This window comes from Tetrao urogallus, assembly GCF_951394365.1.
Source record: "Tetrao urogallus genome assembly, chromosome: 5".
In the NCBI taxonomy this organism is placed as follows: domain Eukaryota; kingdom Metazoa; phylum Chordata; class Aves; order Galliformes; family Phasianidae; genus Tetrao; species Tetrao urogallus.
Genome location: NC_136818.1, coordinates 60,562,587 through 60,578,939, shown reverse-complemented (window position 1 = coordinate 60,578,939; position 16,353 = coordinate 60,562,587). Strand labels below are relative to the sequence as shown.

The window sequence follows — 16,353 nt, the reverse complement described above, 5'->3', positions numbered from 1 at the left end:
CGCATTTGGTGAGCATCAATGAGTGCCTTTTTTCCACATTTAGGAATTCAGTTCCACACCTTTGCTCCTTACACACTTCCACGTCAGATGCCATTGCATCAGACTGCCCCTCTGGTGCCATCTGTCAACCACCACCATCCACCTTTGACACTGTGGGCCAAGGTAATAAGATGGGAGGCATTGCTTCTGGATCAGCCATCGTAATTTACTGTCTAGTGGCAAGATCTTGTAGAAGGACAATAAGTGAGCAATCTACGCATGTAGGAGCCTATCTGTGCTTGCAGGAGAGGCCACCCTGTGCTTGTGCTTTGGTGGCTGTTCTGAGATGCTTGCCTGGCTATTTCTGCCTCTGGCCAACTGAGAAAATGTCTTTAAATCCACAAGTAACTATGCTTAATTTTTTTTGCCCATTAATGAAAAGGAATACTTTTTCCCTAACCCTTAATCTGTTTCATCTGAATAATAGTGTCTAAGCACATTCTTTAGGCATTGCATTCCCATCTCTTTCAACTGCTTAGGTAGTTTAACACTTCAATGCCAGGTTGAGTATTTTCTAATGCCATGAAGTTTAAGCTGTTCTGTGGAACTGAAGGAATATTGTTTTCACTTCAGATAGAAATGGGAACAAAATTATTCTTTTATTCATGTGGACAGTTGTAACTTCCATCAGACATAACATTTGTATTTCTGACTGAACAATTTAAACTTGATAGGACATAAATAATGAAAAAGTTCATTCTTTGCTCTAAATATTGTCTGGAGTTGAATAGAAAGAGAATTAAAAGAAGCTGGAATCTCTGTAAACATCCAGAAAATGGCCTCCAAAATCAAGTGTTGTTGCACTGTGGTGGATCTGTAAAGGAACAGCAGAGTTTGTGAATGTGACTTTTTACAGAATTATAGAATCACAGAATCACAGAATGGCCAGGGTTGGAAGGGACCTCAAGGATCATGAATCTCCAACCCCCCTGCCACATACAGGGCCACCAACCTCCACATTTAATGCTAAACCAGGCTGCCCAGGGCCCCATCCAACCTGGCCTTGAACACCTCTAAGGACGGGGCATCCACAGCCTCTCTGGGCAGCTGTTCCAACACTTCACCACTCTCTGGGTAAAGAATTTCCCCCTGATATCTGACCTCAATCTCCCCTCCCTCAACTTAAAACCATTTCCCCTCGTCCTACACATATCAACCCTTTCAAAGAGTTGATTCCCCTCCCCTCTGTAGGCTCCCTTTAGGTATTGAAAGGCTGCAGTGAGGTCACCCCGCAGCCTTATGTTCATTGTTTTATTTTATATAATGAACATAATTATGTTCATTGATGTTGAAAATAAAATCAACAATTAGACTTTAGTACTTGGCAAAAATATGAATTTTTTCTTTACAAAATGATGATCATCATCATTACCTATTTAATTCAAATGAAGAACTCTTAATTGCATTGAGGGTAGCATGATGAAATCCTGAGATGTTTACAATCTATTTACTGTATACTTGTTTTTCCAGGCTGATATATGTAGTGAATTTCCAGTTTGAAAGTTAATTAAATATTGCCACATATGGCTATGGGGACTGAGAGTAAATGGATTAAATAAATAATGGCTCCAAGATAGATCTTTGTTTTAAGTTATAGGCCAATGAATAATCTTATTTGAAATAATTAAAAAAAAGATTTGATTAGGTTGTTATTGCTGAGGTGGTGATTTTCTGTATAGCAGAAGGGAAAATAATATCACTGTTTAATTTTGGGGAATGTCTGCAAAGAATATCTTTTCAATAAATCAAAATAGTCGAATTTCATAATGATTACCTGTAAGCTATTCCAGGAAAAATTCCGTGCATTGACAAGACACTATTGCTATTTAATGTTCAATGGACAAAATGCTCTATCACTAATGCAGTAAAAATAAAATCCTACTTGCTGTGAAGTGTTCTTTTTTTATTAAAAGGTTGGTTTTTTTTTTTTGTCGCTTTTACTTTGCTAGAATGAAGAACATTTGAGACAAGCTGCTTTCTGAGGTGCTGAGTTTTTTAGTGTCAGCACCAGCTCAACAGATCACTAGAGGATAACTTAAACACAGAGTTTCAGTAAGGAGAGCCAAAATTTCTTGAGTTCATCTTGGATAACATAAAATATACTGTGTTAATTTTATTTTTTTCAAGTGCCAAGGTTAAGTCTGTATTCCTGAGCTAATGCAGAATTTACTAAAGGAATAAGCTTGTGTTTACAGTGAAGCTGTTTCTTACTCAGTTTGTTTAGGTTAGATTAAAACCATTCCTTGCTTGTAGGAAAATCTGGAAACGTGTAGCCAGACTGTATCTGTGCAACTGATCTGACTCTTCTTTTTCTCCTTTCCTCCTTTGTAGGGTCAGTATAGACCCTCTGACTTGTTGTGTCCAGAGACCTACGTTTGGACCCCCATTGAGCAATGTCTCCCGCTGCTCGAGCTGTCCAAATACTCTCGTTTCAACCAGGATGCAAAAGCAGGTAAGGACACAAGTGATGATAAACGATATAAACCGTCTTTCTCATATTTACTGCGTGTTGGTATTGTTTGCTTCTGAAAAGTTGTAGGAATGTTGCCTTTAAGGGGGAAGAAAGTTTAAAATTCACAACTTCTGCGAGCATTATCAAGTAGATTGTTTTATCTCTGCACACATGGAACACAAGTTTTAAATCCATTCTGTTTTACAGGTAGTATGTAATTCAGAATTGACATTTTGGTGTTTTTCAGGTAATTTTGTATACTATTTTGTGAACAAAAACAAATGTTTACTCCTTCCTTAGATTCTAGTCTGATGAGCTCGTAAGGAGGCAAAGTTAGAATCAGTGCAGGAAAGTGAAAGTGAAGAAGCATAAAGGCATCAGGTGTAAAGGAACAGACTGCTAATTTAGCTTTTCAGTCTAGCTGAAATTGTGAAGAATACAACAGTAGAAACGCCACAAGCATCTTGAATTACATTGAACATAAGTTGTACATTCTGTAAAGTAATTACTTATTGATTTGCATTGAAAGGTCAAAATTATTTTAAAAAGTCAGGTCAGATACACTGCTATACACAGATAATGATTTAAAGTTTGGGTCCAATTTATACGGGTTGTACTGTACAAATAGAGAAGGACTGCAGGTAGCCATGTGATATGGTGGGAAATAGCCTTGGGAATATGGAATGTGGTTGGATGCACTTTGGAAAGAAAAAACCACAACCATTAGAGATCTCTATGTTTAAGGTACGTCATATCATCATCACCCAGATATGCCATTAGATTGGTGAAAGGAAATAGGAAAAAAAAAGAGGTAAAATAAGGAATGGTTTTGGAGGCTACCGGTGTTAAAGATATTTTTGTTATGCAGAAGGAAAAGAAGTGTATTCATTTAAGACTGACAACTAAATTACTCTGCCTTTGACGATGTTAACCCCATAGCAGCTAAGGGGTATCATCTTCTCAATTCTGTGAAATTCCTGTGGGATACCAGGCTTTTAGAAACTGCAGGGTATAAAACATTGCATCGTTATCAGCACAAAATATCTCACTCCAGACATTACTGGAGCTGTGACTTATGTCCCGTGGTTAAAGGAAATTAAAACATAGCTACGTGTTGAAGTGTGTTGGGCCTGCTGAGAGCTTAGCCATTTGAGGTTTAAAGATTTGCTAGCTTTAAGGAAGTTACTTCTCAACAGCAGAATCAGTTTCCTCCTCCTTTCCTTTCCTCTCCACAATAGTCAGCAATATGAGTTTAATTAAGTTACGGCAAATTACAAAATGAGCGATAGAAACGATGATGTGCTTTATTCCTCCTGAATAGCTTTCTGTAACACAGCCCTCAGCTATGTCACTTAAGTAGGTCATGATTTATCAGCGTTGGGACTTCCTACTTACAATCTGAGGGCAATAACCAGACCCACTAAACAACTGGGAGGAATGGTGTGGCTTGCACCGTTGCCCAAGGCGATAAAACGGTCACTGCAAATGGTCATCTTTTAGTATGGTCTGTAATGCCAGAAGATTTGTGAAATGTTACCTCACACCAGTTTGTTCATCATATTTGGCAATTTTCAAACTCCTTTTCCCCTCCCATAAAAAAAAAAGATAGCTAATAAATGTGCTAGTTGCAGGTTATGAAAGTGCTACTTCAGAAGAGAGTGCTGCACACTCTGACCTGCCAAGTCTCAGTGATGGGAGGAGTGTTGCTGAGTATTCATGCCCGTTACCACTCAGAGCTCTTTGCTATTATCAGGTTTTCTGAAAAAAACAGAGATATTCACAGAAAATAGTAGAAAATTTCTGAAATATTAGGAAATATTCATCATTATTTATGGAGGATTGTGCCTGTTTTACATTATTTGGTTGTCCCATGCTTCAGTGTTTTCAAATGTTTTGAAGTATTGTTTTCCATGTCCTTGTCTGACGTCTAATACTTCTGTTAACAGTTGGAGGATGAAGAGAGGAGAGGCGAACTGAACAAAGTTGTTAACTCTTTATACATCAGAGATGAGTCTAGAAAAGTGTCTAGCAGTTAATAACTGAATAAAGCAACCACAGGCACTGTAATAACTCACCTTTTTATTACTTAGGGTGGTAAATCATGGGTGCCCAGCAGCTGAAATAGATCCAGCTCTTGACTTCTGGCCAGTGTGCTGAGATTCAGCCTTACTTAAACTGAAAACACTCCAGTCAAACAGAGAAAATGATGAGCTGTGCCAGCAAACTCTTAGATTTTATATTTGAATAAACCACGCTGGTAGCCTCTTCGTGTGCAGTTCCTAGCCTGTATTGGAAAACACCAGTGACTTTAGGGGGGAAAAAAACTGCATAGCAATGTTAAAACAACATTTGTGGTTAAAAGGTTATACTTTTTGTCAGATGTTCTTTTCTAAATTACCAATTTTACCTACATTACACATGCCGTGCAGATTACACATGCTGAACAGATTTTTTTATTTCTGTTGCCTGGCATCATCTTATAAATGAAAGAGCTTTATGAAGGTTCTGATGTGTTTATTATTAAGCAACAACAAGTCATTTACATACAAATAAATCAGCAGTTAGTGAGGCAGGGCAGTAACTGAGGGTTTGGATAGTGATGAGCTCTGAAAATAGAGGCTATGCTAAACTGCATTTTCTTGAGGTGATGTACAGGCCACGTGCTCCTACTTTGTAAGAAAGAAATATATATGAAAAAGAGCTGCCAATACTGATGGAGTTGTACTGAAGAAAGTAGAAATGAATTCAAGATTACTCTGCAGGAAAGTACTTGTCTGTGACTTGGACAACGCATTGAAACTAGTGTCAGAGCCACGTGATTGTGTGGCCATGGTCAGTCTTTCATGCTAGTCCACTACCTCTTTGCAGAACTGGTCTTCAGCATTTTACCTCACTGGTACTTTCACTAGCAGTTACGGCTATGGAATAAGCACAGTATGAAAAGTATCATGAATAATTTACTTGGTATCTCAACATACTTTTTCTGCTTCCCATTTTTCTGAATCTAACCCACTGATGTCTTTTCAAACATCTGTTGAGAATTTTGGTTTGTTGCGCCCAAGTCAAGACTGTGAAAATAGTTTTTTGTGAAGTATGATAATCTGCTTTGGGGATGGTAATTAAATTACTGGGAAACTGCAAATCTTTCTTCCTATCACCACTGGACTGTCAACACCTTCAAGAAGCAACTCCAGATAAGGATAGATCCAGTCTTGGTGTAACGTAGTGATTTCTAAGCCTTCAGCGTGTCGTGTAACTGGGGTGTGTGTGCAAACCACTGTAAGCAGGGTGGTTTGTTTTTTGCTTTTTTTTTTTCTACATAAGTAAAGGCAGTATTTGATCAGGGTTGATGGGCATGGCCCACAGAAGTCTCAGTTGTAATCTGCTTCCCACCTTCCGTGTTCAGTACTTGGAGCAAAGTCTATGAGTATTGCAGATCAAAACTGATTTTTTTTAATCTGGACAGGTTTGCTTACTGATATTAATAATTGTTTAGCTAGTACACATCTGTTCAGTGTCCTATATAACTGACTAATAATAGAACAAAATCAAAATGCAAACGTTATACATCAATTAAAACCCAAGCCCCTTTTTTAGTATTGAAACACACACGTGGCAGAGACACAGACTCCTCTGTGTAGGCTTTGCAAATTCATGGACAGAAGACATTTTGCTCCAGAGACAATAGTCTAACACAAAACACCATGGGTGCTAAAAGATGGTAGAAGGAAACGGAGAAACAACTCCAGTTTTTGTGGTAGATATTTCCCACGTATTGCAGAACCATCCACTCCATTTTCTTTGCTATGTACAAAATTGAGGTTTTAATAGATTTGCTGCATTGTTCTGCTGCATGTAATAAGTTAGAGCAGTAAAAGGCAAACAACATTCCAGAGATTTAATAACTTCAGAATCCTGATCCTCTTGATTATGCGTATTAATGTTTCTTGAGAGGAACTGGGGGATTTTTAGTTCATTAGTAAATAAAACTTAAAGCTCTTACCCAGAAATCTGCAGGCTTGGGTTATACAAAAGCGTATTTATTTTAAATATGTATTTGTATACATAATGCTCTCACTAGAAAAATAATCTAGAAAAATAACTATTTCAACAACCTTGGTTTCTAGTGCCAACTTTCAACACGTTCCATTTACAGTTTAGCTACTATTCTTTGCTAATAAAAAGGACTTATTTCAAACATGTTTTGCATTTATTGCATCTGTGAACACTGAGTATTATTTTTTTTTTTGCTGGTTGTTCACTTCTGATGGCTTAGGTCAGTGGTGAAGTAATGTATTGGAGCAGTGTCACATCTTTAAATCTCATCAGCTGAATTAACATAAATGCCAGTATGCATTAATGTTCGTAAGCGTCGTGTAGTGCAGGTTAATGAACAAGGGGATCAATGCATTAAAGTTGTTGATTATATGTGGTCACAGATATCGCACATGGAGAACTTTAAGCCAGTTGTTTAGAACTGTGCCATCATCTGCTTTGTGGAGAAACTGCTGGTCTCCTCAAAACAACATCCATTAAAGTTATGGTGCAGAGAGTTTTGAAAACATCTTAGTAAATTCTCTTAGATTTACAGCTAAATTATTCCCAATAACTCTTTGCTCTCTTATAACAGCAATAGGCAATGTAGACAGTGCCAGTAAGGTGTAGCCAGGCAAATTTTCACTCATTTTTATTATACTTGGATTAAATTGCAGTGGCTGGTGTGGGATTTTGGTCTAATACTCAAAAATACACTCAAATCCTCCAGCGATTCTGTAGTAAAAAGGTAACAAACTTTATTCACTTGGTTAATTTGTGGTACTAAACAGCTGGTACTGCAGCTTTGAAAATGGTTTGGAACCATTTATGCATCAGAAGCAGTGCATGAATTGGACTAAGCATTGGAAGTTAGGGTGAATCATCAGCTCTGGAGTATCACAAAACAATTGCCAAGAAAGAAAGGACTTTAAATTGTAATTGAAGTACAATTACACTATGAACTCCATTTAGTGTTGTTAACAAATCTCAAAGTTTGGTAAATATTTGTTTAAAAGTCAATGTTTAATGTTATGCTAAGTGTATCTGCATCTGACATTGATAGAGTAAACCAACACTCCTCAGGAAGCACCATCATCTGACTTCCAGCACGAGTCATGAAAATAAGCTGTAACCCAAAGTTACCATCATGAAGATTGTGTAATAGCCTAGAGTTTTTAAAAAATTATGTAATTTTTGAGGACTTTGCCAGCATATCCTTATTTTTCATGCTTATGTATAGAAATGATGGATCTTGGTTGTGTGTGTTTGCTTCTGCTGTACTACCTGGTTATCCGGGCCTTACACATGGAGCTGCTGGGAACATAATTGATTCCATGTCTTAATTAATTTAGCCAGTAAATCGATTGCTGGAATCTGATTTCCTTAGCTGATAAGCTGCTGCCAGTAGCTTCAGTTTTGCCTGTTTCATGGAAAAGCTTGTGCTTGTAGTTCTCTGCTTGACTTCTGTCAAGCAATTGACAAAGCAGGCTTGATGAGGACCTTTCCTTGCCCTTCCTTTGAAAAGTCCTCTTATCGCTCCCTGCCATTTTCACTTGAATACAATTCAAATATTTCAATAATTTTTAACAATTACGCCTTTTGAAAAGTTTTCCTGTTCCCATCCTGTCATTTGGAGCTGTGATTCTCAAATGCATGATCCTGTAACTCTTCATCTAGGAGGTGAGGTTGAAGTGAGGTGGGAATTGACATCTTCTCCCAAATAACAGCAACAGGTTGAGAAGTCGTGGCCTTCAGTTGCACGAGGGGAGGCTTAGGTTGGATATTTGGAAAAATTTGTTCTCAGAAATTGTGGTCATGCACTGGCATACTGGCACTGGCCATTCAGGAAGATGTTCACCATTCCTGACTGTGTTCCAGAACCACAGAGACATGGAACTGAGGGGCATGGGGTAATGAGCATGGTGGACTGGGCTGGGGTTGGGCTTGGGGATCCTAGAGATCCTTTCCAGCCTGAATGATTCTGTGATTCTATCTTTTGTATTGTCTTAATCCCTCTGCTTTTGCTGTCGTTGCAAGCTTGACTGCTCAGTACTCCATTTTGTTGGGGGGGTCTTGAGGCACCATTAAAACCTGTGATTAAAAGTCTTTGGAAGTCTGGTTGAAAATGATCAGCTCTGCAGCTGGAAGGGAAGCCTTCATGTGAAGGTCTGAAGTCCTCAGTCATCAGCTGGCTCAGGGTCAGTCCCATGGGAAGATTTTGCTTCAGAGAAAAAAATAAAGCTGTCAGAATGTTTTATTCTTGCATAAATATGATGAAAGTAAGTATGTGGAAAAATATTTATAAAGCAGACTGGAAGAAAACAGCATGCCGGATTGCTGAAATTCACTGTAATTGGTCTAATATTTCTGTCTCGGCCACAAGCAAGTTTTTAGCTCCATGGAATCGAGTTCACAATCCACAGAGTCACCATGGCCTGTTAATATTACACAGTATTTTCTGATTTTTATTGTGCAATGCAGAATAAATAACTCAGACATGTATGAAATAAGGCAACAACTCTGTTTCTGCATTGTCAGCCCTTGTAGAATTAATTTGACCTTAAAAATGAAGTCTAAAACACATTAACGTGTCATAAGTGTAAGCTAGGTTTGCAATGCTTGGAAGTTGCTGAAATTCAGATAATTGGCATGACATTCATGATTTGCTCTCATTAAGGTCACTGGCCTTTTAGGCAGTGGTCACAATACAGAACTTAGACTGACTAGCATTGTTTTATAGTAAGAATATTACTGCTTATAGTGGAGTTGAGTATTTGGCTTTGTTAGTGAACTGTACTGGTTTACAGGATAGTAAACTGTTGAAATGAAAACGCAGCTTAGGTAGTGTTTTTGTCTTTTAAATCTGCAGTAACTTGAATGTAATCTTATGCAAAATATATTCAGGAAATAGATGGAATAATCTGTTTGAGATGTCAGTTTACTTAGTAGCTTTAAATTTCTACTCGACTTGGTAACACGGTATTATGCATTTTTGAAGAAAAATTTTTATTCATGTTTTGCATAAGGAATGATGCAGTTTGTGTTCATTGCTTATCTTTCTTTTTAAGATTCATCCCTGAGTCTTCTCTAACTTCACTTCACGATTGCATGTTAATGTGCCTCTCCCAGCAGTATCTGAGCTGCTTTCTGCACCTTCTGCAGTTGTGCTTCTAGTCTTGGTATGCATGGTGCATTGCAACAGTGAGTAATTAAAAGTTGCCTGAGTGACCAAAAGGGGTGTTTGAAACAGCCCAGAAGCGTACTGGGTATGCACTTAATATTCTTAATTGTCAGTTCATGTTCTGGCTTCTTGGATCTGAAGCAGTCAAGAATTGCGCTGTCTTCAGAGGTACAACTTCAAAGGAATTGTTGTAGCTCGTTTTGTCTTCTGGAAGAGCATCTAAAAGTGAAATAATATCTCTGTTGACCTCCCATCTTTAGGATTATATTCCATTTTGCATGGTTTTAGCATCTTGATTTAGGATAAACTGGATATGGCTATAAGAAGTTGTTTCAGTGTCAATGAACTAACATTTTCCCAGGAACGGCTAGATTTGTTTGTATTGCATCCCTGAAAAGCAAGTCCTTGGAGAATTATCACTATCATTTAAATCTATCCATTTGGCAGGTAGTTCTCCATCATAATATTACAGGATAATAAACTGAAGTAGATTAGAATAATCAAATTTTATGAGGGCTCAGAAATTCTCTAAGATTTTATACTCGCTGTTTTATGTGCCTCTCCCTCAGATGTTTCCAGAACAGTGAGCCATGCTCGGATTTGAGCATTGTTAATATAGACAATATATTTAACGTATTGCATTTGCAGGTAAGCAGAAGGTTTTGCAGGTTGCTGTGAGTTATGCCTGAGAACCTATGAATTCTGTACGCACAAGAAAGGTTTTCCATTGGCCCCTATTCATGTTTACTTCTAGAATAATAAGAATCAAAACACAATGACTTATTGTTTCCGCATGGCACAGCACGGTTAGCAGATTTTGAATGCATTTGTCAAGTGATTAGTCTGCTTGCTTCTAAAAGCTGAACTGCAGATCATAAGCCAGTTGAGTGATTTCAGGCACAAAGCCCAAAAGCTGTTTTTTGTGAGGTATCTTCAAGAGTTGCCCTCATTCTACTTTCAAGGCTATAATTCTTCTGTCGTATTTTATAAGAATCATTGATAATATTTAGATAAGAACATATTCCCTCTTAGAAACATTCTATTTTTGAAAAACAATTTGAAAAGTTGTTTTTTTTCTTGCTAGAGTAACAGAACAGCAAAAAGTTGGCTGATGGAGAATATCCTGACCATTTCACTGTACTGGCTTTTGTGACTTGTGCTTCCTGGGTTTTAATTAGGAACTGATTTTTTTTCATGTTTCATTTTAACTGTACTCTTATTTTCATCTGAGTTGGTATTTGTATACCCCAAGGCATACTGGTCTTTCTTAATGTGTGAACGTAGTATGAAAGAAGCAATATGCAAAAAAGCACATTTCAACATACTGCTTTACATAATCATAGAGTGGCATGGGTTGAAAAGGATCACAGTGCTCATCCAGTTCCAACCCCTGCTGTGTGCAGGGTCACCAACCAGCAGCCCAGGCTGCCCAGAGCCACATCCAGCCTGCCCTTGAATGCCTGCAGGGATGGGGCATCCACAGCCTCCCTGGGCGATCTGTTCCAGTGCTTCACCACCCTCTGTGTGGAAAAACTTCCTCCTAATATCTAACACACAGAGGATGGGTGTCAGGCATCAGCTGGCATAGTGTTAAATATAAAGCAACCTTTATTATGTACTGCTTAGCAGAACATATTTAATCTTAATTTATTTTTTCAATAACAATGTTGGAGCCCAATTTAGTTATATTTTCTATTTAATTCTCTATTTAAAGCCATTCTGCTTGGGTTTAAATTATGACTGAAGGGGTCTTTATGACTGAAGGCAACATATGCCTGATGTTGCCCCCAGAGCATAAGCAACCAAAAGCTGATTAAACTTAGGGTTGGTATTGTGGCAACAGAAGTTCCTATTCACCTTCCTTCAAAGCTCTACTGTATGCCTGGGGTTATTTCGCTGACAGATAACATTTTGTGAATCCCTTTTCGGATGGGATTAAGTTATATCTATGTATTTAATTATTCTTGCAGAAGATTATTTTATCATGTAAGTTTTTATTTTTGAAATCAGTGGAAAAACATTCACTTAAACCAGCAAATTATTAGGTGTTTTGGCAACTGAGGACTCTATCCTTCCTTTCAAAATGCATTCTATGAATCAAGAATCAACATTTGTAGAAAAGCCCAGTCAAATACAAGTTGGTAGGATGGAATATATCTGGGCTTAAAGTTTTTCTGATGATAAACTTTGTTTATTGCCAAGCCTCTATGCATGCAGCTTGTGCTTTGCATCTTTAGCTTCAAAGTCTGCATGATGCATATGACAGTGACTTTTCAAGATAATTGGTGTTTCCTTGATTACTCAGGAGGGCATTCTGCTGCCTGCAGGTAGTGCTCTACAGCTGTGCCACAATCCAAGGAGGTTTGACCTGCAGCATGGCTTGGCAAGCTCTGCTTCAGCAAGCACTTGGCTGCAGTGTTCAACAAATTTGCTAGAACCTGGGCAGTAATAACTGTTTAATGTAGCTATAGAGCTAGTGCTAGCATGGGTCTGATTCCAAGGAGGATAATGCAGTGACTGTGCTTGATGTAATGAGTAAAAGTAGACAAAGTGTGTAAAAATATGCCAAACAAGAACCAAGTTCAGCTGAGCCAGTGAGTCTATAGGGGAATTCAAGGTACAGTAGCTTTAGTTACTGTAAGAAATTGAAGCTGGGGCCAGGAACGCTTGCGAGCCAAAAGATGAACTCATCCACAGTATCAGGCTTCAGAATTATTTAAAAGCAGTGAACATCAGCAGTGAGCAGCTCTGAAAGTGCTCTTGGCAGGAGATTCTTTATGAAGGCTTGGCAGAAATCCAGGTCAGGACACAAACTTACAGTCAGCCTAGAAGTGCAGTAAATATAAACTTTCCAATTTGAGAAGTTAAAATAACTTTATGGCCGTGTCACCTCCAGGAGCTACACTTGCACGTTTTTCCTCGGTGAACTTTGAGAAAGACGGAGAATGTGATAGAAGAGGTGGTGGGGACGGGGAGCCTGTTGGGATGTCAGGAAGGTATTGGCAGCACATCAAAAACCTGATGGCTTTCAAAGGGGCGGAGAGGGCTACAGCGAAGTGCCTTTGACTTTAGTGTTTTATCTAAAGCGATTGCCAACCATAATTAGCAGAGAATGCAATCATAGCAAATACCGCGCAGATTTTCTTCCTTCAAACCACTTTTTTTCCTAGTTAAGCTTTAAGAAATACATTGTACTTTTAATGTTAGGAATCGAAACACAGATAAAAGAAATGAAGTCATTCCCAACTTTGTAAAACAGACTTCATTAAGTTTCACATAGTAAATTCAAGCAATCAGCAGAAAAGTGGGAGTTACTGTGGATGAATAGGGGTACATTCTAAGAGTGCCTTGCTACAAAAAGCATTTAATGACACCCTTTGTCTTTACTGGAGCAGAAAGAAGAGCCAGAAGGGAGCGTTAAGCTTTTCCATAGTAAGGGTTACATTTGAATAGAGATTTGCCTTAGAAATCTCTTTGTATTCCTCCGGACTATTTGTTTAGCTTACATGTGGTGAGTTCAAAGGATACTTACATATGAAAAGCAGGTGAATTCTATTTCTCGGTCTTCAGTAAGCTTCAGGTATGTAAACTAAGGCAAGGCAGCAGTAGGTGACCAGTTTGCTTCCCAGAGCTGGTGCCTTCTGTGCTTTAGGTCTGTTGCCATTTGTGAAACAGGCTGTAAAAGTTCTGTCTCTTTTTGTTCCCTTCTAAATAAAGACAGTTTTTGCCCATTAAGTAGCCACTGATTTGCACAGCAGTTGGTTTGATTTGATGTTGAGTCGCGTGGAGCTTGGTGCAGTGGTTACTGTCCTTGTCCAGTCAAGGGAGCCTGATGTGTTTAACCATGAACATGAACACACACCATGTTGTATCATGGGGCAGAGGTTGATGCAGTATTTACAGCTGGCTGGTTATACTTACCTGTGCTGTCTCTTCAGTCAGAATGATGTCCTGATTTCCCCCCCCCCCCCCCCCCAAAAAAGGAATTTTTGAGTTGTCTCTGGGTGCTGATGTTCTAGTATTTCTGCTGTTGTTTGAATTTCTGTAGTTCTGTTTATGTAGTCATATTTCAGCTTCTGTGTTTGATGCTGACATTGATGGCTATTTAAATCTGAAGTTCGGAAAAGTTCAAGATTTTCACCAGCATTTTGCAATAATATTATGAATTTCTACAGAAATTCTTTACTGTGAGGGTGATGAGACACTGGAACAGGTTGTCCTGAGAGGTTGTGAATGCCCCATCCCTGGAAGTTTTCAATACCTGGATGGGGCTGTGAGCAACCTGGGCTCGCCACCCAGTGGGAGGTGTCCCTGCATAGAGCAGAGGGTTGGAATTGGATGATCTTACAGGTCCCTTCCAACCCAAACCATTCTATGGTTCTGTAGAATTTATCCTGTAGTTGCTTCAGGCATGTATGTGAGACACATTCTCTCATTTACTTTGGAGTTTTCTAGCACTGTGGATCCAGTTTTTTCTGACACATAGCAGCTGTATAAAGTTACTATTTAGCAACAGTAGAATCAGTTGGATTCATGAATGTCATCTGAAATCATAAGAATGAGAAAGTTTTAACTGGTTCGTCATTGCTCTTAGACTTCTGGTTGAGTGAAGTCTTAAGGGTTCTGTGGATTGAGTTAATGAGGCTCAAGAATGGTGCATACACCTGAAGGCTTCAGGAATTGCATTGAACCCACTGAGCTACTGTGTGCACTGCTGCCTCTATTCCTGCCTCTGTAGAGCTTGGTGTCAGGCTTGAGCAAAGGGCCTATGTTCAGCCTTATTCTACTGGGGAAGCTCAAAACCTCGTATAAGTGAGGAAGAGAAGGGGTTGGCTCAGGGCGTGAACCTGGAAAGATAATTTATCATCTCATGTTTACCTGACACAAAAAAGTATGGAGCATTTTGCTGTTTTTTACCCATTTCCCCTGTCAGAGAAAGGGAGTGTTTTGGGCTGGTGGTTTTTGTAAAAGTGTGTAGTAATGAAATGCAGTGTGGCAACAGCAGGAAGACTTTTCTGGTCAGTTGTTTGAAATTATTTCCCAGATAAAGTTTCACTTCTGGCATTGCTCTCCAGTGAATATTAAATGAATGTGAATTCTAAAGTGAAGCAGTAGAGATACTTTCAATAATACTATACATTGCTGTTAGAAATGATTGATGCTTGATTTTTTTTTTTTTTCCCCACACATTACTTTGCAAACTATATTTTCAACCATAATTCAAGAAAATAGATTTGCAGATCAGCTCTGCTTTCATCTTCTCTTCATCTGTGGGCTGGTTTTATTACTTCAGGTAGTTTCCATTCTGCATATTGAAGTTAATTGCAAAAATTAAGATCATAGGGACAATTTATGTAACTAATCTTTATTGCTTCTGATTCTCTTTGCAGTTGATGAAGATGGTATTAAGGAACTGGGCAGAGTTAGAGTACTTCACAAGAGAACCATAATGCCTTACAGTGTGTACAAGAAGAGGAGGAAGGGGCCGAGCGATGAAGCCAGCGTTCAGCAATATGCAAGTTTGGTTGGACAGACATGTTCAGAAAGAATGTTGTTGTTTAGAAGTTGAGAAACCATTGAATGACATTTTGATGGCACAACCATCATTGATTGCACTGCCACGGGATGATGTAATGTAGTTGTGTGTTGGTATCCCTACTAAAGTAACAGTACAGGTATATAACTGGGCTTGTGTGAATACATGGAACTGTGTTTAAAGACAACTCCAATGAATCTTTTGACAATACAGCAAGGCTTTAGCAATATCAGCTTAGAAAAACGTGCTTGCAATACATTTTAATTAAATAGTTCTTGCCTTTCTTTGCATTTTTGAATAATCTTAAGTATCTAAGCAAAATGAAAAACAGGCTTTTTTTCTGCAGACAAAGGTTGGCTCTATTATCTCTATTAATAAATTTCTATTAATGAGAATTAAATGTGTTTTCAAATAGCAGCTTGGCTATCTGTTATATAAAATTGCCATTAAATTTGTACTCACATTTAAATGCTCTTAAACTATTGCAAGAGAATTGAGATTTCGTTACTTTCCAATTGGAAACCTGGCATGATTTAATTATATTTCAACACTGTATTTAAAAACAGGAAGAAATTATTTTCACTGCAAATTCTTCAGTTGTTTAATATAGCAGGTTAGCATCAGAGCATCTACTGAGTATGGAATCATAGTTGATTCTCAGTGGCAGGAGATGCAGCGCTTTGGAAAACCTTCCCTTTCAGAGACAAAACAGAGTAGTTGCACTATAAATTTACCAAAGAGATGCAACCAAGTGTCACAGAGTTCTGTGAGGTTTTATGTTGTTGGTTATTTGTTTTAAGCCTTATCCTTTATCTAGAAAGAGTGGGTATTTTAATGCACGGCACTGATGTGCAATAGAGTTTGGGATATTCATCTTACAGCTCTTCAGTGCGCATTTCAGAACTGTGCTAAAAACATGAGGTACCACTGCTGATGATCGTTGCAATTTTTTCAGCAGAGTTGTATGGGGAGACTTGCATATCCTATTCCTTGGTCTTTGTGACTGTTCTGCTTGTGCCACAGTGGCCCACGGGTTATTAACATCTTCAATTGAATATTTATCTTGGAAACAGAAAGATGTGATGTGTTACCAAAGCACTTTATTGCTCA

At 38.4% G+C, this 16,353-nt stretch overlaps 1 protein-coding gene across 1 annotated transcript in view; it reads left to right on the top strand.

Moving 5' to 3' along the window:
* ATE1 (arginyltransferase 1) overlaps positions 1-15,276 on the top strand; it is a gene marked incomplete at both ends in the record, with an annotated part of 68,537 nt that extends 53,261 nt beyond the window's left edge. Inside the window, 2 exons of the mRNA XM_079535216.1 lie at positions 2,371-2,491; positions 15,098-15,276. Of these exons, the coding sequence (XP_079391342.1) occupies positions 2,371-2,491; positions 15,098-15,276 (300 nt within the window). The remainder of the gene's footprint in view (positions 1-2,370; positions 2,492-15,097) is intronic.
* Between the last annotated feature and the right edge of the window lie 1,077 nt (positions 15,277-16,353).